This window comes from Pristis pectinata, chromosome 33, assembly GCF_009764475.1.
Source record: "Pristis pectinata isolate sPriPec2 chromosome 33, sPriPec2.1.pri, whole genome shotgun sequence".
Classification (NCBI taxonomy): Eukaryota; Metazoa; Chordata; class Chondrichthyes; order Rhinopristiformes; family Pristidae; genus Pristis; species Pristis pectinata.
This window is the reverse complement of record NC_067437.1, coordinates 7,071,454-7,098,025: the sequence shown is the minus strand read 5'-3', so window position 1 is coordinate 7,098,025 and position 26,572 is coordinate 7,071,454. Positions and strand designations below refer to the sequence as shown.

At 49.1% G+C, this 26,572-nt stretch overlaps 1 protein-coding gene across 1 annotated transcript; it reads left to right on the top strand.

Moving 5' to 3' along the window:
- The first annotated feature begins 240 nt into the window (after positions 1 to 240).
- LOC127585482 (guanine nucleotide-binding protein subunit alpha-12-like) lies at positions 241 to 25,363 on the top strand. The gene is made up of 3 exons (XM_052042966.1): positions 241 to 988; positions 16,414 to 16,464; positions 18,009 to 25,363. Exons 1-3 carry the CDS (start codon positions 503 to 505, stop codon positions 18,576 to 18,578), a joined length of 1,107 nt encoding a protein of 368 aa, XP_051898926.1. The 5' UTR covers positions 241 to 502; the 3' UTR covers positions 18,579 to 25,363.
- The last annotated feature ends 1,209 nt before the right edge of the window (positions 25,364 to 26,572 follow it).

Here is a 26,572-nt window from a genome sequence, read left to right as displayed (position 1 = left end):
ACCCCCCCCCCTCCCAACCCCAACCACCACAATATCCTGGATTCTAAGATGATGCAGGAAGTGTTTTCTGCAACATCGTGTAGAAACCGCATCTTTCTGGAAGATGCGGTAGGAGAGCAGGGAGGAAAAGATGCTGAAGCGGAAAAGTGCTGGAGGAAGTTAGTGCCTTGAACTGTGGTTAGGGGCGGTGGAGAGAGGGAGGGAGGGAGGGAGGGAGGGAGGGAGAGCAGCTGTTTTAACGCTGGCTCTCTCTCTCTCTCTCAATGTCATTTCCCCACCAGTACTTAGACAGGACGTTAGATCCAGAAGAAGGCGACAAAAAAAAATGAGCTGGGATACTCCAGTGAAACTGACAAGGTGATGCAAGCTGATTAATTTCCAGTCCCGTTATCAGTTCCCCCGCAGTGGAGCGTCGGAACGTGTAGGCGAGAAGTTTGCAAAAACTTTTCCAAAAGTTTTTTTTCCCCCCCCCCCCCCCCCCTTCCTCCCGATCCCGGGCGCTATGGCTGGGCTGGAGGGTGCCTGGGAACACGGCTGCCTCCCGAATTGTTTCGCCTCCGGGGACGAGATGGAGATGCGGAGAAGGAGCAAAGGGATCGACCAGATGCTGGCGAGGGAGCGGCCTTACATGAGGAGGATGGTGAAGATTCTTCTGCTTGGAGCGGGCGAGAGCGGGAAGAGCACCTTCCTGAAGCAAATGAGGATCATCCATGGGAAGGACTTCGACAGGGAAACTCTGGAGCAATTCCGGGATACGATTTATGGGAATATTGTGAGCGGGATGCGGGTTCTGGTGGACGCCAGGGAGAAGTTAGGACTTCCCTGGGAGAACTTGGAGAACGAGAAACATGGGTTCTTCCTGGGCGCCCTTGAGAGCAGTGGTTTTGGAGAAGAAGGACATTTCCAAAGAGTTCTCCCGGCCATCAGAGCCCTCTGGAAGGATGAAAGCGTCAAAGAGGCCTACAGGAGAAGATCGGAGTTCCAGCTGGTGAGTAATTGTGCAGGGTGAGGGGCGTGGTTGTTTAAAGGGGCCAGCCACCCTGACCTCCCCTTTAAGTGTAGGTTCAGCATGGGGTCAACAAGAGAGAAGGGGGTATTTCCACCAGTGAGACTATTGGATAGAGGAGCAAATAACAATGCTGGAGGAGCTCAGCGGGTCAGGCAGCATCTGTGGAGGGAAGTGGACGGTTGACGTTTCAGGTCAAGACCCTTCATCTGAATGAATTGTCCAGACGTCTTGTCCTGAAACACTGACTGTCCATTTACAGAGTCATAGAGGCCCTTCGGAAACAGGCCCTTCGGCCCAAATCGTCCATGCTGACCAAGATGCCCATCTAAGCTAGTCCCACTTCCCTGTGTTTGGTCCATATCCCTCTAAACCTTTCCTATCCATGTACCTGTCCAAGTGTCTTTTAAATGTTATTATTGTACCTGCCTCAACCACTTCCTCTGGCAGCTCGTTCCATATACCCACCACCCTCTGTGTGAGAAAGTTGCTCCTCAGGTCCGTTTTAAATCTTTCCCCTCTCACTCTAAACTTGTGCCCTCGAGCTTTTGATTCCTTTTCCATTGGGAAAAAGACTGTGTGCACTCACCCTATTTATGCCCCTCATGGTTTTATACACCTCTATATATTAGATCCCTCTACAGATGCTGCCTGAACTGCTGAGTTCGTCCAGCAGTTGGTTTTTATTCCAGCATCTGCCGTGTCTTGTGTCTCCATTGGATAGAGGGTTGAGGGGAGGGTTGGGGTCTGAATTCCGACCTTGTGGGACATCGATCCATACAGTAGCTGTTGCTAAGTCTTGGCACGGTAACTCCTGGCTGATTCCCACAGCAACATCCAGGCCACTCTAACTCCCTCCCCCTGCCGTACCACTGGTTGCCAATCATAATGGGTGCATTCCTGCCAATCAAAAGACTTTTGTCCTATTGTCCGATATCTTTATTTTAAAATATTCAAAGACTTAAAACATTTTATGTTTTAAGCAGATAGAGTGGGCGGTGGAGGGGAAAGAAACTGGATGATGAGAGGCTTGGGAGGTTGGATGTTGGAAAGAAGCGGGTGTGAGAGAAAACGTGGGTGGATCAGAAGGAGAGAGAAAAGGGACAGAGGGGGAGCAGGAGACCTGGAATTGGAGAATTCAATGTTCATGCCGTCGACTATTTAGCCTCCTGGTTCTTTTGGTGACTCAGTGAGAATGTGGCTGATCTGTGACCCCCCCCCCCCCTCCCTCCACCATATTCCTGCCTTTTCTCCAGATCCCTTAAACCCTCTGGTTAGCAAAACTCCACTAACCCCAGAAGTGATTATTAACCAGTATCAATTCATCATCTGTAGAAGGTGAAGTTATTGAAGCATAAGATTCTGAGGGGGATTGACAAGGTGCATATTCCCCTTGTAGGGGGTATCTAGAACCGCGGGTGGGGGGGGGGGTAGTTTCAGAATCAGGGAGTGCCCATTTCAGATAGAGGTGAGGAGGATTTTGTTCTGTCTCCAGAACGTTCTATCCCAGAGAGCTGTGGAGGTGGAGTTATTGAATATATTCAAGGCAGTTACTGGCTGACACTTGAACTAATGGGAGTTGAGGGCTCTGGGGCTTCTGTGACAAAATGGTGCTGAGGCCAAGTTTGGGTCACCAAGCGTCTTATTGAATGGCTTCCTAACGCTCCTGTTTCTTGGTAATTGGTAATTAGTTTATTATTGTCACATGTACTGAGATACAGTGAAAAACTTTGTTTTGCATGCCATCCATGCAGATCAATTTAAAACAGAAGTACATCGAGGTAGTACAAGGGAAAAGTAGTAACAGAATGCAGAATGTAGCGTTACAGTTACAGAAAAAGTGCAATGCAGGTAGACAAATAAAGTGCAAAGGCCACGACGAGGTAGGTTGTGAAGTCAGGAGTTCACCTTTACCATACAAGAGTCTTAAGTTCAAAAGTCTTAAAACAGCGGGAAAGAAGCTGTCCTTGAGCCTGGTGGTGCGTGTCCTCAAGCTTTTGTATCTTCTGCCTGATGAGAGAGGGGGAGAAGAAAGAATGACCGGGGTGGAAGGGGTCCTTGATTACGTTGGTTGCTTTCCCGAGGCAGTGGTAATGTAGGCAGAGTCAGTGGAGGCGTTTTCGTGATAGACTGGGCTGTGTACACAACTCTCTGCAATTTCTTGCAGTCTCCTTGTGAGCATCGTTCCAACTTCCTGTCATCCTCTGGATACGGACAAGCTCCCCAACCTCACTCCCGAAAGGCCTGGTGCTAATTTAGACTCTGCCCCTTTGTCCAGTATCTCTCCATCCACCCTGTCTGAGAAACTTCTACCTACTCACAGCCTAATGTCTGTAGTTGTTTGCTGCTTGCTTGCCAGGGCTTAAAATGGGCCTTGCGGAACGGATACTGGTTTCAAATCGCCACGGTGAAGGAGTGTCCTTTTAAATTTAGGGATACATCATTTGGAGTATCATAGAGGTTTAGCAGAGGGATGAGGAACCGTGGTCAAATGGAGCCAGTATTCAACAGAGAAAATTGAATCTTATTAGGAAATTTAATAAAAGTGTTCAAAGTTGTTAAAGGAGAGAGAAATCATTTTCATTGGTGGATCTGTGGTGTGTAGGTGGCAGATTTAAAGGGAAAGGGTTTTGTTTAATGCACCAAGTTCACCATGAGACTACGGCAGTTCAAGGCAGCTCACCTTCTGGAAAGCGATCAGGGTAGGGCAACTGCTCTGCCCAGGACCGCACGAAACTGCAGAGAGTTGTGGACACAGCTCAGCACATCACGGACACCAGCCTCCCTTCCTCCCTTCCATAGACTCTATCTACACTTCCTACTGCCTCTGCAAAGCAGCCGACATAATCAAAGACCCCTCCCACATTCTCTCTCCGGTCTCCTTCCATTATGCAAAAGATACAAAAGCTTGAAAACACGCACCACCAGGCTCAAGGACAGCTTCTATCCCACTGTTATAAGACTATTAAACGCACCTCTTGTACGATAAGGATGGACTCTTGACCACACAATCTACCTCATCACGGCCTTGCACCTTATTGTCTGCCTGCACTGCACTCTCTCTGTATCTGTAACACTATATTCTGCATTCTGTTATTGCTCTCCCTTTGTACTACCTTGATGTGCTCATGCTTTGAAATGTTCTGTATGGATGGCATGCAAAACAATGTTTTTCACTGTATCTTGGTACATGTGACAATAATAAACCAATTATCAATTACCAACTTCCCAACTTGGCAGTGACAACTGCATCCTGTAAACAAATATTCAAACGTTATCATCTATAATACACTGCCTGAAAGGCCAGTGATAGATGGAGGTGAAAGTGGTCCAGGACACATAGGGAGAGGTTGTGATGGGTGGGTAGATACTGGGAGGAACCAGGGCGATTATACGGTTAATAAAGTGGCTGACACAATCAGTATGCAAGGATTAAATCAGCAAAGTCAGTGATGGGAACATATTGGTAAGAAAGTTACTCTCACTGCTGGTGGAAGCAGATTCAATAGGAACAGGATGAAAAACACAATGATGCTGGAGGAACTCAGCAGGCCAGGCAGCATCTGTATGAGAAAAGCAGGCGGTCAACATTTCGGGTCAGCACCCTTCCTCAGGACGGACCTGAAATGTTGACCACCTGCTTTTCTCCACGGATGCTGCCTGGCCTGCTGAGTTCCTCCAGCATCATCGTGTTTTTCATCTAGATTCCAGCATCTGCAGTCCTTTGTCTTTCAATAGGAACAGGGCAGCACTGTACTGCCTCACAGCTCCAGTGACCCAAGTTCCATCCTGACCTCGGGTGCTGTCTGTGTGGAGTTTGCATGTTCCACCTGTTGGTTTTCCTCCGGGTGCTCTGGCTTCCTCCAGCGTCCCAAACATGTGCGGGTTGGTGGATCAATTTGCTGCTGTAAATTGCCCCCAGTGCGTAGGTGAGTGGCAGGACCTCGGGGGAGTTGATGGGAATGTGGGGAGAATAAAGTTTAGTGTTGATGGTTGGCACAGACTTACTGGGCTGAAGGGCCTCTTTCTGGCTTTATGCCTCTATAATCCTACAAACGGAAGGAACTTGGATAAGTACTTGAAAAGAAACTGATTGGACAGATCATTTCATGAGCCAGCATCAGCTTGATGGGCCGGAAGGTCTTTTTGTGTGTTGAATGAGCTCATGATTCCACCATGGAAATTCTCCCATTGGTCAGAGACAGCATGCTGTCTGTATCAGGCCATGTCCCGTGTAAAGAGTCAAAGGAAAGGCAACTCTATGCTGAAAGCTCTCCACATTTCAGTCAATGAATTACGTTCTCAGCCCAGGGCTTTGTGAATAACAGCTTGCATTTCACAAGCTGTTGGAGGAACTCAGCGGGTCAGGCAGCATCTGTGGAGGGAAATGGACAGTCGACGTCTCGGGTCAAGACCCTTCAGCTGACTGTCCATAGATGCCCACTGAGTTCCTCTAGCAGCTTGTGTGTGGCTCCAGATTCCAGCATCTGTGGTCTCTTGTGTAACCACTTGCATTTGTATATCACCTTCACTGTCCCAGGGCGAGTCAGCAGGATGCAATCAAACAAAGTTTGGCAACCAGCTATGGGGCAGATGAGCAAAAGCTTAGTTGCGGTGGTGTGTTTTAGGGAGGGGAAAGAGGCAGAGGGCTTAGGGAGGGAGTTCCAGAGCTTAGGGCCTAGACATGGCCGTCAAATCAAAACTGGGGATGTAAGTGAGGTCACCTCTGAGGGAATGCATCATTGGTGAGATTTTGGGCTGGGGGAGGTCACAGAACTCTGAAGGAGAGAGGCCGAGGAGAGAATAACACAGTAGGAGGAGAATTTTATTTTGCAGTATTGACAGTGTGAGAGACAAACAGCAAAAGAAACAACTTCACAAGGAGGCAAGAGATCTCTTAAGTAGCAGTTTGAAGGCTGTTTTAGGGTAATGCTTCCAAAAGCGACCTCCCCATTCCCCCTGAGACTGTGAACCTGGACCCTGGACCCTGGACCCTGGACCCTGGACCCTGGGAGAGGCTTGTTACATGGGCCCTGTGGTTGAGGTGGGAGTTCCAGTCAATATTCATGCTGCCTTTCTATCACAGCTGCTCCACTTGAGCCTCAAGGCGTGGGTGACGGGGGAGTCATGCACAAACGTTAATTAATTTGATGTGCATCACCCTTCATGTGAACTTTTTTTTCGCAACGATGAATGGTTTAAGAATTCAAGAATTTTGGAATTAAAACTTGGTCTGAGTGCCAACTTTTCTGTGTCTGAGGAAGTTGTTAGTGGTTGGGGCCCAGATGAAATATTGTTTTCCAGATACTGACTACAGGCAGAGACTTAAACAATCAGGGGAAAAGTTTTGGTTCAAAGCCCTTGAAGGGTGAGTGATTCGTCTGTGGAGACTGTGGGAGAAGAATAGAGTACTGTTATCCTGGAGGTGGCCACAGTACTGGGTTTGATGTCTGTTTTCAATGGGCAGTGGAAGATGAGAGTGACGAGGGAGTTTGTAGTTGCTGCAGCTGCTTTCCATGTCGATGCTAGGGAAGAGGAAAGTTATCCAATTTAGCCCCACCCCCAGTCACAATCTGGAAAGTTACAGTCATACAGCAAGGAAACAGGCCCTTCGGCCCAACTGGTCCATGCTGAACAAGGTGCCCATCCAAGCTAGTCCCATTTGCCAGAGTTTGGCCCATAACCTTCCAAACCTTTCCTATCCATGTATCTGTCCAAGTGTCTTTTAAATGCTGTTATTGAATCTGTCTCAACCACTTCCTCTGGCCGCTCGTTCCACATACACACCACCCTCTGTGTAAAAAAAAAGTTGCCCCTCAAGTTCCTATTAAATCTTTCCCCTCTCAAGCCTATGCCCTCTAGTTCTTGATTCCCCAACCCTGGGAAAACAGACTAAGTGCATTCACCCCTCATGATTTTAAACACCTCTATAAGATCACCTTTGAGTCTCCTACACTGCAAGGAAGATCTGACAGCAGCAGTGTGCTTTCCTACACCGAATACAATGGCCAAAGTGTCTCACGGGAGTGTTGACAGACAACGTTAGACACTGAGGGGTGAGGGGGTGTGGGTACAGGTGAGTAAACCTGGGTTTGAAGGAGCATCTTAACAAAGGAGAGAAAGGCAGAATTGGTTAGGGAGGAAACTTAGGGTAATGAAATTCTCAAACATGTTATCATTAGAAAAGGAGATATTAGATGTTTTACAGAGACACAAAAGATTCTGCAGACGCTGAAATCTGGAGCACACACAAAATGCTGGAGGAACTCAACAGGTCAGGCAGCATTTATGAGGCAAATAAACAGTCGACATTTCGGGTCGAGACCCTTCAGAACATTAGATGTTTTAGTTGGCTTTTTAAATGTGGATAAATTCCCAGGGCCTGATGAGATGTTTCCCAGGTCTCTGTGGGAGGCAAGGGAGGAGATTACTGGGACCCTGACAGAGATTTTTAAATCTTCCCGGGTCTCAACTGAGGTGCCAGATACCTGGAGAGCAGCAAGTATGGTTCCTTTGTTCAGAACTGACAACAGGGATAAGCCAGACTAAGTTGAATGTTAGTGGGAGGGAGGTTGTTGGAAAAAATTCTGAGGGAAAGGATTAATCTGAATTTGGAGAAGCAGGGATTGATCAGGGATAGCCAGCATGGCTTTGCCAAGGGGAGATCCTGTCTGACTAATATTACTGAGATTTTCATAGAGGTGATGGAGCGTATCAATGAGTAGTGTATGTAGTCCACATGGACTTCAGTAAGATCTTTAATAAGGTCCCACAGGGTCTGTCCAAGAATAAGAGTCCATGGGATCTAGGGTATTTTGGCAAGTTGGATGCAAAATTGGCTGGGTGATGGCGGGGGATGATGGTTCAGGGTTAGAACATAGAACAGTACAGCACAGAACAGGCCCTTTGACCCACAATGTTGTGCCAACATAGCTAATCCCTCCTACCTACAGAATGCCCATATCCCTCTATTTTCCTCTCATTCCTGTGCCCATCCAAGCCCCTCTTAAAAGCCCCCAATGAATTTGCCTCCACCACCCCATCAGGCAACGCATTCCAGGCATCCACCGCTCTCTCGCTTCTCTTCTGAACCTACCCCCTCGCTGCTTCTCCCATTGAGTCCTAAACCTGTGGAATTGTCGACCACAGAAAGTAGCAGAGGCTGAACCATTAAATATATTCAAGAAGGAGTTGAATACTTTTCTAAGGACTGAAGGGATCGAGGGAGATGGGCAGAAAGCTGGAAGGGGAAATGAATTTGGATGATCAGCCATGGTCATAATGAAGCGGGCTCGAAGGGCTGAATGGCCTACTCCTATTTTCTATGTGTGGATGTCTAAAACCAGGGGGCACAGGTGTAAGGTGAGGGGTCGGAGATCTAGAGAGGATTTGTGGAAGATTTATTTTCACCCAAGTAGTGGTTGGAATCTGGGATGCACCGTGTGGGGGTGGTGGAGGCAGGAACCCTCACAGCATTTACCAAGTGTCTCCATGAACACTTGGAGCACCATGGCATTGAAGGCTATGGGCTGAGTGCTGGGAAATGGGATTAGAAAAGGAAGGTACTTTTTGGCTGGCAGGGACTCTGTGGGCCGAAGGGCTTGTTTCCATGTTGTATCACTTGAGGGCAGAGAATCTTAGCCAGGAGGAATGATTGGGTGGGCTGGCGATGGTTTCCCTGGAACCGAGGAGGGTGAGGGGAGATTTAATGGGGGCAATCCTAGGGGATAGAGGAGAGAAGGGACCCATGTTTCTGAACAGAGAAGATGATCGCTGTGTGTGTGTGTGTGTGTGTGTGTGTGTGTGTGTGTGTGTGTCTGTGTGTGTGTGTGTGTGTGTGTGTCTGTGTGTGTGTCTGTGTGTGTGTGTGTGTGTGTCTGTGTGTGTGTGTGTGTGTGTGTGTGTGTCTGTGTGTGTGTGTGTGTCTGTGTGTGTCTGTGTCTGTGTGTGTGTGTGTCTGTGTGTGTCTGTGTGTGTGTGTCTGTGTGTGTGTGTGTGTGTGTGTCTGTGTGTGTGTGTGTGTGTGTCTGTGTGTGTGTCTGTCTCTCTCTGTCTACCTGCCTGTGTCTCTTGCCCTCTCTCTTTCTCTGTCTCTCCCTCTGCATGTCTCTGTCCCTCTCTATTTCTGCCTCTCTTTCTCTCTATTGCTTCCTCTCTCTCTCGTTCATCTTGACTCCACTCCCGTTGCTATATTCTGGCACACACTTCAGCTGGTTTGTTGTGTCTTGCCCCAGTTTGCATCCTGTTTTCTTCGTTTTCCTGTTTTTCTCCCAATCACAAGCCCACGCTCCCAACCTCCCCTTTGTTTGCTTGCCTGGTTTTTAACTCTCTCGCCTCATTTGCAACACAACCTTCACCCACTCCGAACCCCCCCCCCCCGCCTTATAATTTTCAAAATGCTGTAGCATCCTGTTGGCTTTGAGGTAAAACGACGATAAGAAACACCATGAGTTTTAACACGGACACAGTGACTCCTTTGCATGCAGTGCGGAGTGGTTACCATGGTCACTGTGACCTTTTACAAAGAGACTGATTCTACTTCCAAAAGCCCAGAGGCCTGCACTGTACAGCTGACGGACAGGACTGACGCATTCTTGCCAGACTGAAGATCTCAAGCAAATCTAATTGGTTGTGAAGGCAGGGACGTGTCCCTTCAGTGGTTGGTGTGGCTGTAACAGTGGCCACTCCCCGGGGGGAGAGGGCTGTAGCTTGAGGGGGACTCTGCAGTGTAAGAGGGAGTAAGTTCTGGGATATAGGGAATTGAGGAGAGGGGGTATAGTACCCTGGGAGAAGGCATAACCGGAGGGACCAAATGGCCTCTGCGTTGCTAAAGGACCCAAGAAAATAGGAACAGACCACTCGGCTCCTCAATCCTGCCCCACCATTCAATATGATCATGGCTGATCTGCCCCGGGTCTCAACTCCTTGTCTGTGCCAGTTCCTCTTTGCCCTCAATTGCCTGATCTTTCAAGCTTTTATCTGCCTCCTGTTTAAATACCCGCAAATGATCCAGCCTTCGCAACTCATCGGGGTGGAGAATTTCAGAGATTCACCACCCTCTGTGGAAAGAAGTTCCCACAAATGGTTTGCAGATGGTGGAAGATGCCCTGGGGTAAGGCCAACCTTATTCGATTGAGAAGTTCCTACACACCTCAGTTTAAGATCAATAACCCTCCCCTCTGTCCCCCCGCACTACGTACACGTGCACACACAAAGACGTACATGCACACATGCACATGTACACATGCGTACACACACGCACACATGCAGACACTCACACAAACAGACGAGCCCACAGACACAGACAGATGTGCAGACATACACACACAGATGAGCCTGCACACACACACAGACGCGCACACACACTCACTCACACTCACAGACACATACACACAGTCAAACACTCACTCACTCACACGCACACACAGATGCACATGCACACTCACTCACACACACAGATGCACACACACAGGCGCGCACACACACACATACAGATGCACACACACACATGCACACACACACACACACACACACACACACACACAGGCGTGCACACACACACATACAGATGCACACACACACATGCACACACACACACACACACACACACACACACACAGATGCACACACACAGGCGTGCACACACACACACATACACACACAGATGCACACACACACACACACAGATGCACACGCGCACACACACACACACACACACACACACACACACACACACACACGCACACACGCTTATCTCGGAGCTATGTCACCTCATTCAAGACTCTTCAAAGGACAGTTGAGGTGAATGGGTGTAAGGTCCTGGGCTCCCCTTTCTGACAGCAGAGGGACTGTGGTGGTTCAAGAAAGACCTCAGCACCACCTTCTCGAGGGCAACTAGAGAAGGGAAAACAAAGCCTGCCCTTGTTTGGGATGCCCAGGTTTGGGATGCCCAGGTTTGGGATGCCCTTGTTTGGGATGGTTTCGGGATGCCCAGGTTTGGGATGGGTTTGGGATGCCCACGTTTGGGATGCCCAGGTCATAAGGATGAGCAAACAGGCAGTTTTTGAAGGACCCAATGCATCAGTTGATGAGGCAACGAGTTCTTAAAATGTAGAAGCTTTGTTCTGCCAAGTGGCCCCTTGTGTTTTCTCCTCCGTTTCAAATGGTTGTGGCAGATTTGGTCTTTTCCATCTGTACACCAGATCCATCTCGAGTCCCAAAACCAATCACTCTCTGGGATCATAAACAATGACTGACCACCTCTGGCCCTCCAGGATCAGGAAATCTGAAGGTTCTGAGTGTGGAAATCTCAGTCCCAAATGTCTGACTGCTTATCCTGATTCCGTGGCCCCCGGCTTGAGTCTCCCAACCTGGGGGAGTAGACCCCTCATCACCTCCCTTTTGACTCCTCGAAGAATGTTATATGTCTGGGTGAGGTCACTGCCTATTAGAGTCATGGAGTCCTAAATACAGTACAGAAGTAGGACCTTCAGCCCAACCTGTCCATGCCGACCAGGGTGTCCACCTCAACTGGTCCCATTTGCCCATGTTTGGCCTGTATTTCCTATCCATGTACCTGTCCAAGTCTGTTCTCAACTCTGCAGAACCTAGGGAAGGAAAGACTTGCATTTGCAGAGAGAGCATCTTTTATAACCTCAAGATATCCCAAAGCACTTTACAGCTTATGAAATGGAGTAATACAGTGGGGATACAGGCCCTTCAGCCCAGCACATCCATGCTATCAAGTGCCCATTCACACTAATCCCATTTTATTCTCCCCACGTTCAACTCTCCTCAGATTCTACCCCTCACCCACACACCCCAGGGGCAACCTGCTGCGGCCAATTAACTGACCGACCTGTACGTCGTCGGGATGTGGGAGGAGACCGGAGCACCCGGGGGGGAGGGTGAGGGGTGGGGAAGGTCACAGGGAGGGAACGTGCAAACTCCGTACAGAGAAAACTGGTGGTCAGGATTGAACCTGGGCCGCTGGAGCTGGGAGGCAGCAGGTCCACTGGTGCCACCCCAAAAACATAACTGTTGTTAGTTAGGAGATGTGGCAGCTTGTTTGTGCACAGTAAGATCCCGCATACAGCGCAGATCAGGTCATTGCTTTGTGCTGGTGTTGTGTAAGTATTGATCGGGAAACTTTATGGAGAAGCAGGCATCATCTGAGAGAGGAGAGGCCTTGGTTTAGTGTTAGCTCCCTTGACACTGCAGCTCTACCATTGGACTGACTGGCAGTGCAGTCTTTGACTCTAAGATGCATTTACCTTCCCTTGTCACAATAAATAGATGAAGCCTTCAGACAGGAGGGCTGAAAGTCACAACGAATTGACAGCATAACCCTGTCTCCATGGAGTCTGATCAGCAGACCCAGTCCTGGCAAGGTTTCACACTTAGGGCAGAGAGCGTCTGGTTTGGATAAACAGGAATGCAGCATCCCTTGGATAATTACTGACTTGTTTCCCCTGTTTGTGCAAGAACTTGGACAGCCACCAACCCGTTCCCAGAAAAAGGTACAAGCTCCTCAGTTTGCTTTCTTCACGCCCTTGGATGGACTTTCTGGAAGCCTCTTAATTGTCAGTAGTTATTCCAAAAATGTAATGAAAATTCTTTTAAAAGCAGAGTATTATCAATGTAGTTGGTATATCAAGCCCTTGCCCTTAGAAACTGGAATTGCAGTTATGTCTTTGAGGAAAGAATTCACAGGCAGATTCAACATTTATTATCTGCTCACAAAATGAATGAAGAGTCAACCGTGTTGGTGTGGGTCTGGAGTCACATATTGACCAGGCAGGATGTAAACCTACTCCCTTTGAAAGATGTTGGTGAACTAGTGGTAAATTTTACATAACACAAGATTATTAGTGCAATAAATAGGGATTCAAAACTTGACTTTTTTTTCCATTCTTGGCATAAATGTGTCTCAAACCCAGGAAAGGAATTTTCCTGAAATTGAAATACCCAAAAGGAGGAGAGGCTTATATATCAGTGCGAGCTATATTTTTGCCTTTATGGTACATTGTCGGCCACTTTGATAGATCCCTCATTACACCCAGTAGAATAACTTCATTTACCTTAAATTCCACTGGGATGTTCTGGAGCTTTGAACAGAACAATATACATTTGTTGGTCTGTCTTTTAAAACGTTTACAAACAAAATATATTGAGAAGTAAAGGGAGAGAGAGAGCGAGAGAGAGTGAGAGAGGGGTGGGGAGCAGGAAAGAGGGAGAGAAGGAGGGAGGGGGAAGGAAAGGGGGGGTTAGGGAGGAAGAGAGGGGAGAAAGGGGCAGAGAGAGGACAGAATGGAATATAATGAAAGGGAAGGAGAAGGTAGGTGCCACTGAGAGGACGCGGTGTAGCTGAGTGGCCACTGGATGGAGGGGAAGGAAGCAGATGATGTGCGGAGGGAGGGGAGGGGGAATCCCGCCATTTCTCTTGCTGGAACCTCTCCTCATTCCCAGAGGCCCTGCTGACACTCATTCAGCTTACGGCTAAAGAATCCCACCCTCTCTTAAACCTTCTCTGAGGTAAAGTGGACACCGATGAGGGGCTGGTGACGGGGGATGTGAATTCCTTATTGGAGGTCTTCTGATCTTCCATCTGAGTCACACAGCATGGAACCAGGCCCTTCGGCCCAACTGGTCCATGCCGACTAAGATTCCCGCCTAAGCTCGTCCCATTTGCCCACGTTTGGCCCATATCCCCCTTCCCATTTCAAAACAGCCACCCCATTCCAGCACACGGATACCCTTCTCCTTTCAGGCACAATCCTCTGCCTGCAATTCCCTACACTCACCACTGACAACTTTCCTCCTTATGACACCGTAGAGTTGCCGACTCTGGGTGAACACATTCCTAGAGGTTTCGTCACATCACCTCCTGTTTTGATTGCTCCACCCCCGCATTAATGCATTGGTCGCTGGACACGTCCATCTTCACAGAGCCCCACCTTTAAAAGCCAATGGAAAGTGAATGCATTCTTTATAAGACCAGAGGCGCATAAGATTTGGGATCCTCATGAACCTGCCCCCAAGATAATGGGTCATCTTCTACTTCCTTCCCCAGCCCTGCATCCTGTGATCCTCTCAATGTCCAGAAATCTCTCGATCTCAGGTATGAATGCAATCAATGACTGATCCTTCACAATCCTCTGGGATAGAGAATTCCAAAGATCCAACAAACGCCAGGAATAAATTTCTCCTCATCTCAGTTCCAAATGGCTAACCCCTTATTCTGAGACAATGAAACATCTTCCTTGCATCCAAGCTGTTGAGCCCTCGAAGGATTTTGCAAGTTTCAATGATATCACCTTGTTCTTCTGAACTCTGAAGAACATCTAGTACTAGAGGGCATGCATTTAAAGTGAGAGGGGGGTAAATTCAAAGGAGATGTGCAGGGCAAGTTTATTACTTGTGGTGGGTGCCTGGAATGTGCTGGCAGAGGTGGTGATGGAGGCAGATACCATAGAGAGGTTTAATGAATATGCAGAGAAACGAGGTATGCAGACATTGTAAAGGCAGCAGGGATTAGTTTAGTTAGCCATTTGATTACTAGTTTAATTAGTCTTGCACAACATGGTGGGCCGAAGGGTCTGTTCCTGTGCTCTACTGTTCTATGTTCTATCTTGGAACAGACTCCAAATGCATCCAGAACTCTGTTCTGCCAATTCCGAGCTTTGGTGGTTGGGATTAAACCTGCAAGTCTGACCCCATAGACCAGTGATTTCCCAACCATTCCCAGTAGTGAATGTGAGAGGCCCTTCTCACTGGTGAAGGGAGAACAGGAAAGAGCCCATCTAATTGTTTCCCACTGGCTCGCGATAAAATCAGCTGCTGACTAGTTCCACGTTTGCCAAAGTCGTGGTTTATCTAAAGAATGCTGCACAAAATGACTTTGTTATTTCAGTCGGAGACTAGATTTATTTCTCGGGCCAAAAAAAAGGGCAAGAAAATTAGTCAGACTTTTCTGCTGCAAAGGAAGTGGTATTTATTGGTAGTTGTAGGTGGGGAATCCCATGTGATCAGACTACAACTCCCAGAGTGCAGAGCAAGGTTGGTGACCTTGCTTCTCCCCCAGAAAACAATCTTTCCAGCACGATTCCACCACCCGACATATGTTCCCCTCCCCTCCTCATCAAAGGTATCACTCGTTCGAGACTTCCTGATGCTCTATTCCATCCCCACCCGCCATCTTCCCCTTGCACTCTCAGGAGATGTGACACCTGTCCTTTCACCTCTTCCCTTCTCACTATCCAGCCAACCCAAAGTGTCCTTCCAGCCAATCACTTCCAACCTAGCATCCTGCAACAGGCGTCGTTAATGTGGCCTGCTCCGCACAGGAGAACCCAAACGCAGATTGGGTGGCTGCTTTGCGGAGCACCGGGTCTCAGTCCGCAGGGGTGCTCCTGAGTTACCTGCCACCGTAGTTCCCAATCCCCCTCTCTCCCTGGCCTCCAGCACTGTTACAGCGATGCCTTACACAAGCTCGAGGAACAGCACCTCATCTGTCTGGGCATGTTGCAGCCTGCAGGTCTCAATATTGAATTCTCCAACTTTAGATAACTTGCTCCTTCTCTCTGTTTGCATCAGGACTGGACTGCTGCCTCTTCCTGTATGCTTTCATTCCTACATTCTGGTCTGAAGGACATGTCCCAGCAGATCAGATTGGACAACATCACCCAGTGTTGAGAAGGTTAGCAACACATTACACAGACTATGAAAATGAACTGTCCTTTAACAGCCATCTTATTTCATGCAATCACAGAAATTCACTTTGCCCTCCCTCACTTTCTCTGCTACCTAAATTAACTTGTTTCTCCTTTAAATGGAGACACAGAAGGATTGGAATTGGTTTATGATTGTCACATGTACCGAGGTACAGTGAAAAACTTAGTTTTGCATGTCATCCATACAGATCATTTCATCACATAAGTACTTTGAGGTAGTACAAGGGAAAAGCAATAACAGAATGGAGAATAAAGTGTTACAGTTACAGAGGAAGTGCAGTGCAGGCAGACAATAAGGTGCAAGGCCATGATGAGGTAGGTTGTGAGGTCAAGAGTTAATCTTAATGTACACAAGGTTTCATTCAAGAGCCTTATAACAGTGGGATAGAAGCTGTCCTTGAGCCTGGTGGTTCATGTTTTCAAGCTTTTGTATCTTCTGCCTGATGGAAGTAGCCAATAAGAAGCCTTGGTTATCCTGGGAAGGGAAAGGAGAGGCAGACTTTGCATCCTCAGCATACTTAGGTAGATAACACTAGGTCCCTTCACCCATCATTGATCTAGAGTGGGAACAGGTAGGCACAGGGCAAGCTCTCTGCAGATGACCACTGGCTATGTCATCCCTCCCCTCCCTGACCCATCTCCTTTACCGTCTGTCTGTCTCTTTTTCCCTCACAGGCCGAATCAGTGCAGTACTTCCTGGATGACTTGGATCGGATTGGTCAGCTGGTGAGTGTTGTCATATTGGGTTCTGCAATGGTGGTCTGCAATGGTGCGTTGGTTGCATTAACCCACAGCTCAACCATGCAGCGTGTTGACCTGTTGTTCATCTTGGGTCAGGGCTCCAAGCAGCTGCCCTCAGCGGGCAACATTAGAACTTTAACTCCACACAGTAGGTCCCTGTGGAGGCAGTCATAGAACATGGCCCTTTGGCCCACCATGTCTGTGCTGAACACGATGCAGTCACAAGGCTGCTGCCTACTGACTGTGTACAATGCTGGTCTCCCCATTACAGGAAGGATGTGGAGACTTTGGAGAGGGTGCAGGAGAAGTCGACCAGGATGCTGCCTGGATTAGAGAGTATGAGCTATAAGGAGAGGTTGGACAAACTTGGGTTGTTTTCTCTGGGGCATCAGAGACTGAGGGGAGACCTGATAGAAGTTTATAAAGTTATGAGAGACATAGATAGGGTAGACAGAATCTTTTTTCCAGGGTGGAAATGTCTAATACCAGAGGGCGTGCATTTAAGGCAAGAGGGGGAAAGTTCAAAGGAGATGTGCGGAGCAGGTATTTTACACAGAGAGTGATGGGTGCCTGGACTGCACTGGGTGCAGTCCAGGCACCCACCTGGGTGGTGGTGGAGGCAGAGACCATAGTGGTGTTTAAGAGGCTGTTAGATGGACACACGAATGTGCAGGGAATGGAGGGGCATGGATCATATGCAGGCAGATGGGATTTAATTTAATTCAACATCGTGTTCAGCATGGACATTGTGGGCCGAAGGGCCTGTTCCTGTGCTGTACCATTCTGTGTTCCATGTTTTATATTCCCTCCTCCCCACTCTGTTGCCATGGCTGCTCCTTTCCCGAGCGTTCCCTCGTTTCCCCGACCTGGAAGCACCATTCTCCGCATTCCCAGTGTTCCCAGAAGGACAGTTTCCCTCCTGTTTTTCCCATTGGGCTTCAGGCTAGGAGTGCTTCTGACTCCCGGGTTCTCCAGCCCTTAGCGTACGGTGCTCCCAGAACCGTGGGAGGCCATTCCCCCCATTGTACCTGTGCTGGCTCTGCGAAGGAGTCTCCAATCAGCCGTTCTGCCCATCTTGGGGGTCGTTCTTGTTCCCGACATTCCACACAGCGGCGCCTGGAACGGGCTGCCAGGGAGAGTGGTGGAAGCAGATATGACAGTGGCATTTAGGAGGCTGTTAGCTAGACACATGAACGTGCAGGGAGTGGAGGGATGTGGATCATATGCAGGCAGAAGAGATTTAATTTAATTCAGCATCATGTTCAGCACAGACATCGTGGGCCAAAAGGCCTGTTCCTGTTCTGTACTGTTCTGTGTAAATTCCCTGAAGATCTGCTTCCACTGCCTTCCAGATTGAATCAGAGAACCCTCACTGACATTCCCAAACATTCCCCCCAGCGTGTGGCAGGATGGGGAGAGGGTTGGGAGGAGCAGAAGTCCGGCATGGACGCGCACCCCTGCTTCCCTCCTGTGAGTCCACGGTGACACTGGCTGACGTTGATCGAGAGTGTTGTCTCTTTATCTTCTAGAACTATCTCCCGACCAAGCAGGATGTTCTCCTAGCTCGCAAGGCTACCAAGGGCATTGTGGAGTACGACTTCATAATCAAGGGAGTCCCCTTCCGGATGATGGATGTCGGTGGTCAGCGTTCCCAGAGGCACAAGTGGTTCCTCTGTTTCGAGGGCATCACTTCCATCCTCTTCATGGTGTCCTCCAGTGAGTTTGACCAGGTGCTCCTGGAGGACCGGTGCACCAATCGCCTGGTGGAGTCCATGAACATCTTCGAGACCGTTGTCAACAACAAGCTCTTCGCCCGCGTCTCCATCATCCTCTTCCTGAACAAGACTGACCTCCTGGAAGCCAAGGTGAAGACGGTGAGCATTGGCAACCACTTCCCCGACTTCGAGGGGCGGCCCCACCACCTCGAGGACGTCCAGCGCTACCTCCTGGCGTGCTTCAGCCGCAAGAGGAGGGACCGCAGCCGGCCGCTCTTTCACCACTTCACCACCGCCATCGACACCGAGAACATTCGCTTCGTCTTCCACGCCGTCAGGAACACGGTGCTGCAGGAGAACCTCAATGACATCATGCTGCAGTGAGGCTGGAGACCCCCCTGTGCCCCCCGCGTGCATCCCGTGTCCTCCCAGTGTTACCCCACGGATGTTGGCGTGTGCTCCGTGTGGGTCCCGTGCGGCTGGTCTCCCCCTAGTGAGTTTCGTGTGTGGCCCGTGTGTTTGTTCTGAGTACCCCGGGTGTAATACCCAGTGTGCCCCTGTGTGTACACGTGAACCAGGGGCATCCTCTACACTGAATCTCACTCCGGGGTACTTCATGTGTACCCCTTGTGTGTGTGTACCCCTTGTGTGTGTACCCCCTGTGTGTACCTCCTGTGTGTGTACCCTGTGTGTGTACCCCTTTTGTGTACCCACTGTGTGTACACCCCTTGTGTGTGTACCCCTGTGTGTATCCCATTTGCATTCCATGTGAACCTTTTGTATCCCGCACATGTTCCCTGAATCCCACATATTCCCTGTATTCCTTCCATACACCCGGTGCATATCCCAGTTTACCCCATGTGTGTCCTGTGTACACCAAGGTCAAAGGGCAATGCCGCCTGTTTGTACTTGTTGAGACTTGTGACGATGCAAAGCAGAGAGATATTTAATATTTAAGAGATTCCCTCACCTCTTTTGGAAGAACATTGAGAATCTGGTCTGACCTCACTGAACCCAGGTGATTATTTTGACTTCCCCAGTCATTCCCAATGCTATTGACACATCCTGGGGCATTCGCCAGGAGGTGAACTTCATCAGTGTACAAACCTGGACAGGGAGTGTCAGTGGAGTATTGAACGGAGGGGGGGTGGGGGGGGGGGGCTCATCACAGCCAAACCTCTGTCCTTCCCCCAACACAAGCCGACTCAGACCCCTTGGAGAGAGGGAGTCCCAGGACAGCAGTGGGAACCAATCCGTCTGACCAACTGCCCACTGACCAGTGACTCTTCTGGTTGTTCTGTGGAGTCACTGATGCTGGTTTTGCGTCTGTTGACGTCTTTGAGTGCTTTTAATCGAGAGGTCATTGCTGATGTCGGAGACAGCCAAGGGGAGCCCCGAGTCTCAAACCATTGACTTTTACTGCTTGAAGGAAAATGTTTACAGGAGCAGAGTGTATCGAGGGTGAGCTCCGTAAGGAATCTGCAGACTTACCTCTTCTGTTAGATACTCTCTCTCTCTGGTTTATTATTGCCACATGTACCGAGAGACAGTGAAAAGCTTCTGTTTTGCGTGCCATCCAGACAGATCATTCTGTACGTAAATACATTGAGGTAGTGCAAAAGGAAACAGAATGCAGAACATAGTGTTACAGAGAAAGTGCAGTGCAGGTAGACAAATAAAGTGCAAGGGCCACGCCGAGGTAGATTGGGAGATCGAGAGTTCCTCCTTATCGTGTGAGATGTCCATTCAAGAATCTGATAACAGCGGGATAGAGGCTGTCCTTGAGCCTGGTGGTGCGTGTTCTCAGGCTTTTGTATCTTCTGCCCGATAGGAGGGGGAGGGGGAGAAGAGAGAATGATGAGGTAGATTGAGATCTAGAGTTCATCTTTCACACTTGAGAGGTCCGTTCGAGTCTGATGTCCACCCACTCCCACACTACTGATCAAAGGTCAGCTTCCATCACATTGATCCTTGGGAGATGGGGATTAGTGGCTGGAACAGACCCCTCCATTGTTCAATGACACCCCTGTCTCCGACCCCCCCCCCACCTCTCTCTCTCTCTCTCTCTCTCTCTCTCTCTCTCTCTCCATCTCTCTCTCTCTCTCTCTCTCTCTCTCCATCTCTCTCCATCCCCTTTCATTTACCTTAAACCCAAAAATCTATTAACCTCAGACCTGAATGTCCCAACTGAGCATCTGGGAGCGAGATTCCTAAGATTCCCAATCTCTGAGTGAACAGATTTCTCTTCCCCTTTGCCCTGAGGTGCTGAGCCTGTCCAGCCTGAAAAATCATCTGCTCGTGGTCCACTGTCAGGACCAGGCTCCATTTGATGGGACCACCTCCGGTTCTTGGGCAGCACTGCCACCTCGTGGCTCAGTCAGGAACGATCAGCAGCCTTGTGTGTGTTTGTCTGTCTGTCTGTCTGTCTCTCTCTGTGTCTGAGAGTGGCAGGCAGACATCGAGTTGGAAGTGTGTGCTGGCGAGGCTGGGGGTCTTGCCCAGTTGTGAGGACAGAGTCCCCGAGACCGTGTTTGGCAGATGTTGTGTCCCAGGCTGAAACATCTGCCCAGCAGATGCAGCTGTGCTGCTCAGGTCTGGGACTGTCAGTTATCGCAGGCTGGGATTGGGAACAGAGTTTGGCTGGTTTACGGAGAACTCGCTGGGGTTTCTCTCAGTACTGTGGCTGAGGCATGAAAGGTATTTAGGCTCTCATCCCGATCAGTGAGGAGATTGACTTTCCCTTTCATTGTCCTGACACCACAACCTATTCCCAAGATTGTCACTGGAATTTCTGTCGTCAGATACACCAATGAGCAACCTCACAATAAGCAGTGAAGAATAAGAAGGTTGTCTGAGGTTACAACAGGATCTAGATCGATTGGGAAAGTGAGCAAGGGAACGGCAGATGGAATTTAACTCAGACAAGTAAGAAACTTGGGAAGTTAAACCAGGGCAGGACACTTAAACTGAATGGCAGGACTCTGGGGGAGTGTTGTTTAACAGAGAGAACTTGGGCTACAAGTACATAATTCCCTGAAAATGGAAATACAAGTAGACAGGGTGACGAAGAAGGAGTATGGCATGCTGGCCTTCATCGGCTGAAGCATTGAGCGTAAGAGTTGGAAGTCAAGTTACAGTTGTATAAAATGTTTGTTGGGTCGCACTTGGAGTATTGTGGGCAGTTCTGGTCACCGCATTATGGGAAGGATGTGAGAAAGCTTATAGGAAGCTAGAGAGGGTGCAGAAAAGGATGTTGCCTGGACTGGAGGGCTTAGCAGGAGAGATCAGAGATAGACTGTGTCTGTTTTCCCTGGAGTGAAGGAGGCTGAGAGGTGACATGTTAAGAGGTATCTAAAATTATGAGAGGCATAGATAGGGTAAATCTCCAGAGTCTGTTTCCCACGGTGGGGGTGTCCAAAACCAAATATGTGTGGTGTGTGCGTGCATCTGTGTGTGTGTGCGCGTGTGCATGGTGTGTATGTGTGTGTGTGTGTGTGTGTGTGTGTGTGTATGCGTGTGTGTGTGGTGTGTGCGTGCATGTTTGTGCATGTGTGTGTGTTCATATGTGTGTGTGCCTGTATGTCTGTGCACACATGTGTTCATTCATGAATGTGTATATGTGTGCGTGAGTATGTTTGTGCTGGCACTGGGGGGAGAGGGTGCAGATTTTATCCAGAGAATGAAAGAGAGAGATAGAAGGTAGAGGTAGAAGGTAGAGAGATAGAAAGAGCAATAGGCAATGTGAGAGAGAGAGAGAGAGAGAGAAGCAAACTGGCCGGCCCATGCTGAGAATGCAGAGATCACAACAAATCCCATAAACAGAGCAAAAATACCCCAAACATTTCAGAGGAAGCTTATTGTACAATATTTGACCTGAGCCACAAGGAGACATTAGTTCGGATGTCCGGAATCTTTGTCAGGAAGATTTTAAAGTGCACCTTAGACATGGGGAGAGATGGGGAAGGTGCGAGAGAGAATTCCAGAGCTCGGGGCCTGGGCAGCTGAAGGGATAGACACCAATGTCAGAGGAAGTAAATCGAGGGTGTGCAAGAGGCTGGAACTCAATGAGCGCAGAGGACTTGGGCTGCGGGTGATTACAGGGACAACGTAGGCAGAAAACACAGAGGGGTGAGTTTCCAAACCCGGGCGGTGTACGTGACCGAGCACAGGGTGAATGGGTTCCTGTGTGAGTGAGGACTCGGGGGCTCCCGACATCTCGGTAACTCCCAGTTTATGGAGGATGGGAGGAGGGTGGCTGCAAAGGTAGTGCTGCTACCTCACAGCTCCAGAGACCCGGGTTCAATCCTGACCTCCGGTGCCGTCCGTGTGGAGTTTGCACGTTCTCCCTGTGACCGCGTGGGTGTCTCAGGGATGCTCCCGGTTTCCTCCCACAAGGGAGGGGGGGGGTGATTAATGGCTGCAAATGAAGAGGAGATGAAGGTGCGTGTGAGAGAGAGTACGCAGTGGGGGTGCTGGGAAATAAGGGGAAGAAGGGCAAGGGGACTGACTGATAGGATTGCTTTGCTGGGAGCCAGCACAGAGACTATGGGCTGAATAGCCTCCTTCTGTGTCGCAGTAAGTAAGAGTGGATGGAGATAGCGAGGTGTGGAGGTGAGAGGTACTGCTGAGGGTTACGGCAGTGGGTGTGCTGAGCAGAGGTGCGGATGGGTGACGTTACAGAGGCGCGGGTCACTGTGGGTGTAGGTCTGAAGCTAAGCTCGGGGTCAGGCCACAGAAAGAGGGAGTGATTGAGAAAGGTGCTGTCACAGACCACAGCAGTAAAAAGTGAGCAGGGAAATCAACCCCCACCCACACACCACGGTCAGACTTAAGCTGCAGTTTCCTAATATTAAACCCTGGTTCATTTTATACTCAGGAAGTGAAGAGCTCGTGAATGTCTCGTGAGCGGCTGCCTTCTGACACCCGTGGTCTCGGCTGAACCTTCAGCTGGGCCAAGTCATCCGAGGGAGTTGGCGGAGGCTTCCGTTGACTACTCGTGGTTATTTGAAAGGCTTTTTTCAATTCCCCAGCTAAGTGTATTCAGGGAGAAAATATCTATGTATATCAAATTGTGAGAGGCATAGATAGGGTAGAAGGCCAAAATCTTTTTCCCAGGGAGGAAATGTCAAATACTAAAGGACGTAGCTTTCAAGAAGAGAGCGGAAAGTTTAAAAGGAGATTTTTTTACACAGAGAGCATTAGGTGCCTGGAACGCTCTGGCAGGGGAAATGGTGGAAGCAGACACAATAGCAATGCTTAGAATGTAGAACAACACAGTGCAGGAACAGGCCCTTCGGCCCACGATGTCTGCACTGTACACAATGCCAAATTACACTTAATCTCTTCTGCCTGCACATGATGGCGTAGGTGTACAAGATGACAAGAGGCATAGATCGAGTGGACAGTCAGAGATTTTTTCCCAGGACGACAATGGCTAACACGAGGGGACATAATTTTAAGGTGATTGGAGGAAGGTATAAGGGGGATGTCAGGGGTAAGTTTTTTACACAGAGAGTGGTGGGTGCGTGGAACACACTGCCAGCAGAGGTTGTGGGGGGCAGATACATTAGGGACATTTAAGAGACTCTTAGATAGACACATGAATGATAGAAAAATAGGGGGCTATGTGGGAGGGAAGGGTTAGATAGAGCAGGATAAAATGTCGGCACAACATTGTGGGCCGAAGGGCCTGTACAGTGCTGTAGTGTTCTGTGTTATATGTTCTATATGATCCATATCCCTCCATTCCCTGTGTCGAACAGCCTCTTAAGCGCCACTATTGTATCACTTCTCCAGGCAAGTGATTCAGGGAGAATTGAACCCCAAAATATCGAAAAAGGTACAGTATACAAAATTACGAGAAGTACAGATAGGGTAGATAATCAGAGTCTTTCTCTCAGGGTGGAAATGTCAAGTACTAGAGGGCATAGCTTTAAGGCGAGAAGGGTAAAGTTCAGAGGAGATTTACGCGGTAAGTGTTTTACGCAGAGAGTGGTGGGTGCCTGGAGTGATCTGCCAGGGGAGGTAGTAGAAGCAGATACAATAGCAACGTTTAAGAGACATTTAGACAGGCACACGAACAGGCAGGGAGTGGAGGGATTGGGATCGTGTGCAGGCAAATGGGATTAGTTTAATTTGGAATCATGGTCGGCACAGACATCGTGGGCTGAAGATTCAATGTTCCTCATCTGCTGAAAGTGTTGAATGATGTAAAGTTGAATTATGAAACAACAAAGATGATTTGTTGCACAATTCCTGGGACAGGCATGAAGAAAAAATCCAGGTCCTCGGCACTGGCTGTAAGGATCACTGAACCTTGACAGCACTAAAGTCTGGCTGCGGCCTGTTTATCGGGAATCTCTCTCACAGCCACGTGGTACCTCAGTTACTGCTTGAAATAATTCAAAAATAAATCTTCAAGGGATAATTACTTTAGGAATGGCAGAGTCTACATTTCTTTTGGATATTTAACATCTGCACTGGGAGGCCTTTTAGTTGCTAGGCCTCACCAGCAAATGGATTCAGGGTCTTGTCCCGAACGTTAGCCTACAGTATTTACAACCGTGAGCCTCAGACGTTGGATGTCTCTGAGGTGCTCGAGGCCACAGACTTCAGTGTGGCTCGTGTGCAGTAGCAACATCTGGCCACATCACACAGGTGATGTGTGATGTTGGTCTGTGCAGTGGCAACATCTGGCAAGTTTTGCAGCGGCAACATCTGTTGGATCTGCACAGCAACAACATCTGGCAAGTATGGCAGTGGCAACATCTGTCGGGTCTGCACAGCGGCAAGATCTGGCAAGTCGCAGTGGAAACACCTATCGGGTCTGTGCAGCTGCAACATCTGGCACATCTGTGCAGGGGCAACATCTGGCCAGCTGACACGGGTGAAACTTGTGGCAGGCCCAGGAAACTGTAAGATTTTGCCGGTCTACGCAGCTGTAGCAAAGGGGATGCAGGTGTAGTAGCAACATCTGGCAGGCCCAGCAGCTGCAACATCTGGTCAGCCTTTGCAGCTGTGTTGGAATTCAGGCCTGCCCTCTCCTGGAACCCCAGGAACTCTGACAACTTCCAGATGTTAAGCAGACATCTGGGGTGAGGATTGGCTCTGCAGAGCTCTGGGTGTGTATAAAAGTGTAATCCATTTCGATCTGTATTCTCCCTAAGATAATAAAGCTCAGCTCTAAGGATTGAAATGTGTTTGTGATCGGTGTCAGACTTGTCAATGGCAGAGGTTTCATCTCCTGGTGACCTCAGTACACATGTTCACAGCAGATCCCAGTACCCTACCTTCCAATCAAACCTGCTGGCTTCCTACTCCAACACCCACCCTCCTCCCCCACCCCTGGGGTGGGGTGGGTGAAGAGCGCTGAAACAACTTGAGTAAAAGGACAGGGCAGGGTGGCTCTTCTTCCGGGTCCTCATTGCAGTGTAGGAAGGAATTTAATGATCTCACCAGTAGTGCGAAGGTAAGAACCATAAAATGGCTGCTGTGGCAACAGAGGCCGTCGTCTCACTGTGCCCAAACCAGCTGGAAGTTGTCTCACTACCTGTCCATTGTGGAAGAGTTCTTCCAAGCGAGCACCTTTGACCGCAAGTCCATCAGGCAGGGGTCAGCATTGAATGTCCTGCAGACACTACAAGACAGGGACTATGGATACTGCGGGGTGGTTCCCCTGAGCAAACTGTCCAAGTCATCTGGTGGAATGCCTCATCGCCAGGACTCGCCAACAAGCACTGGGACCTCACTTGGCTGGCGGTGATGGGGGCCCTCACAGATCCTTCCTGAACAGGGAAAATACCATCCCCAATGCACCCTGCCCTTGGGACGGCTGCGGCTGGGAGGAATCGGTCACTCATCTCTTTGCAGACTGTGGATTTGGTAAGAGGGTGCGGAGACGGATGCAAGGGTCCATGTTCCAGTTCATCCCCAGCAGCTGCGTAACAGAGGACTCTCTGATCTATGGGCTGTTCCCAGACACACACACACAATGAGACAGACATCAATCGATCTCATTTTCCACTCTTTGTCCATAGCAATGTTAAGTTTCCTCCTCTAATTCTTTTATGTAATGAACTCATGAACCATCTTTAACTACAGCAACACACAAAATGCTGGAGGAACTCAACGGGTCAGGCAGCATCTATGGAGGGAAATGGATGGTTGGTGTTTCAGGTTCTTCTGAGTCCTGAAGAAGGGTCTCAACCCGAAACATAACTGTCCATTTCCCTCCACAGATGCTGCCTGACCTGCTGAGTTCCTCCAGCATCTTGTGTGTTGCTCGAGATTTCCAGCATCTGCAGTCTCTTGTGTAACAATCTTCCACTGCACTTTCAAGTCAAGTTTATTGTCATGTGCACAAGTACGGAGAGGTACGT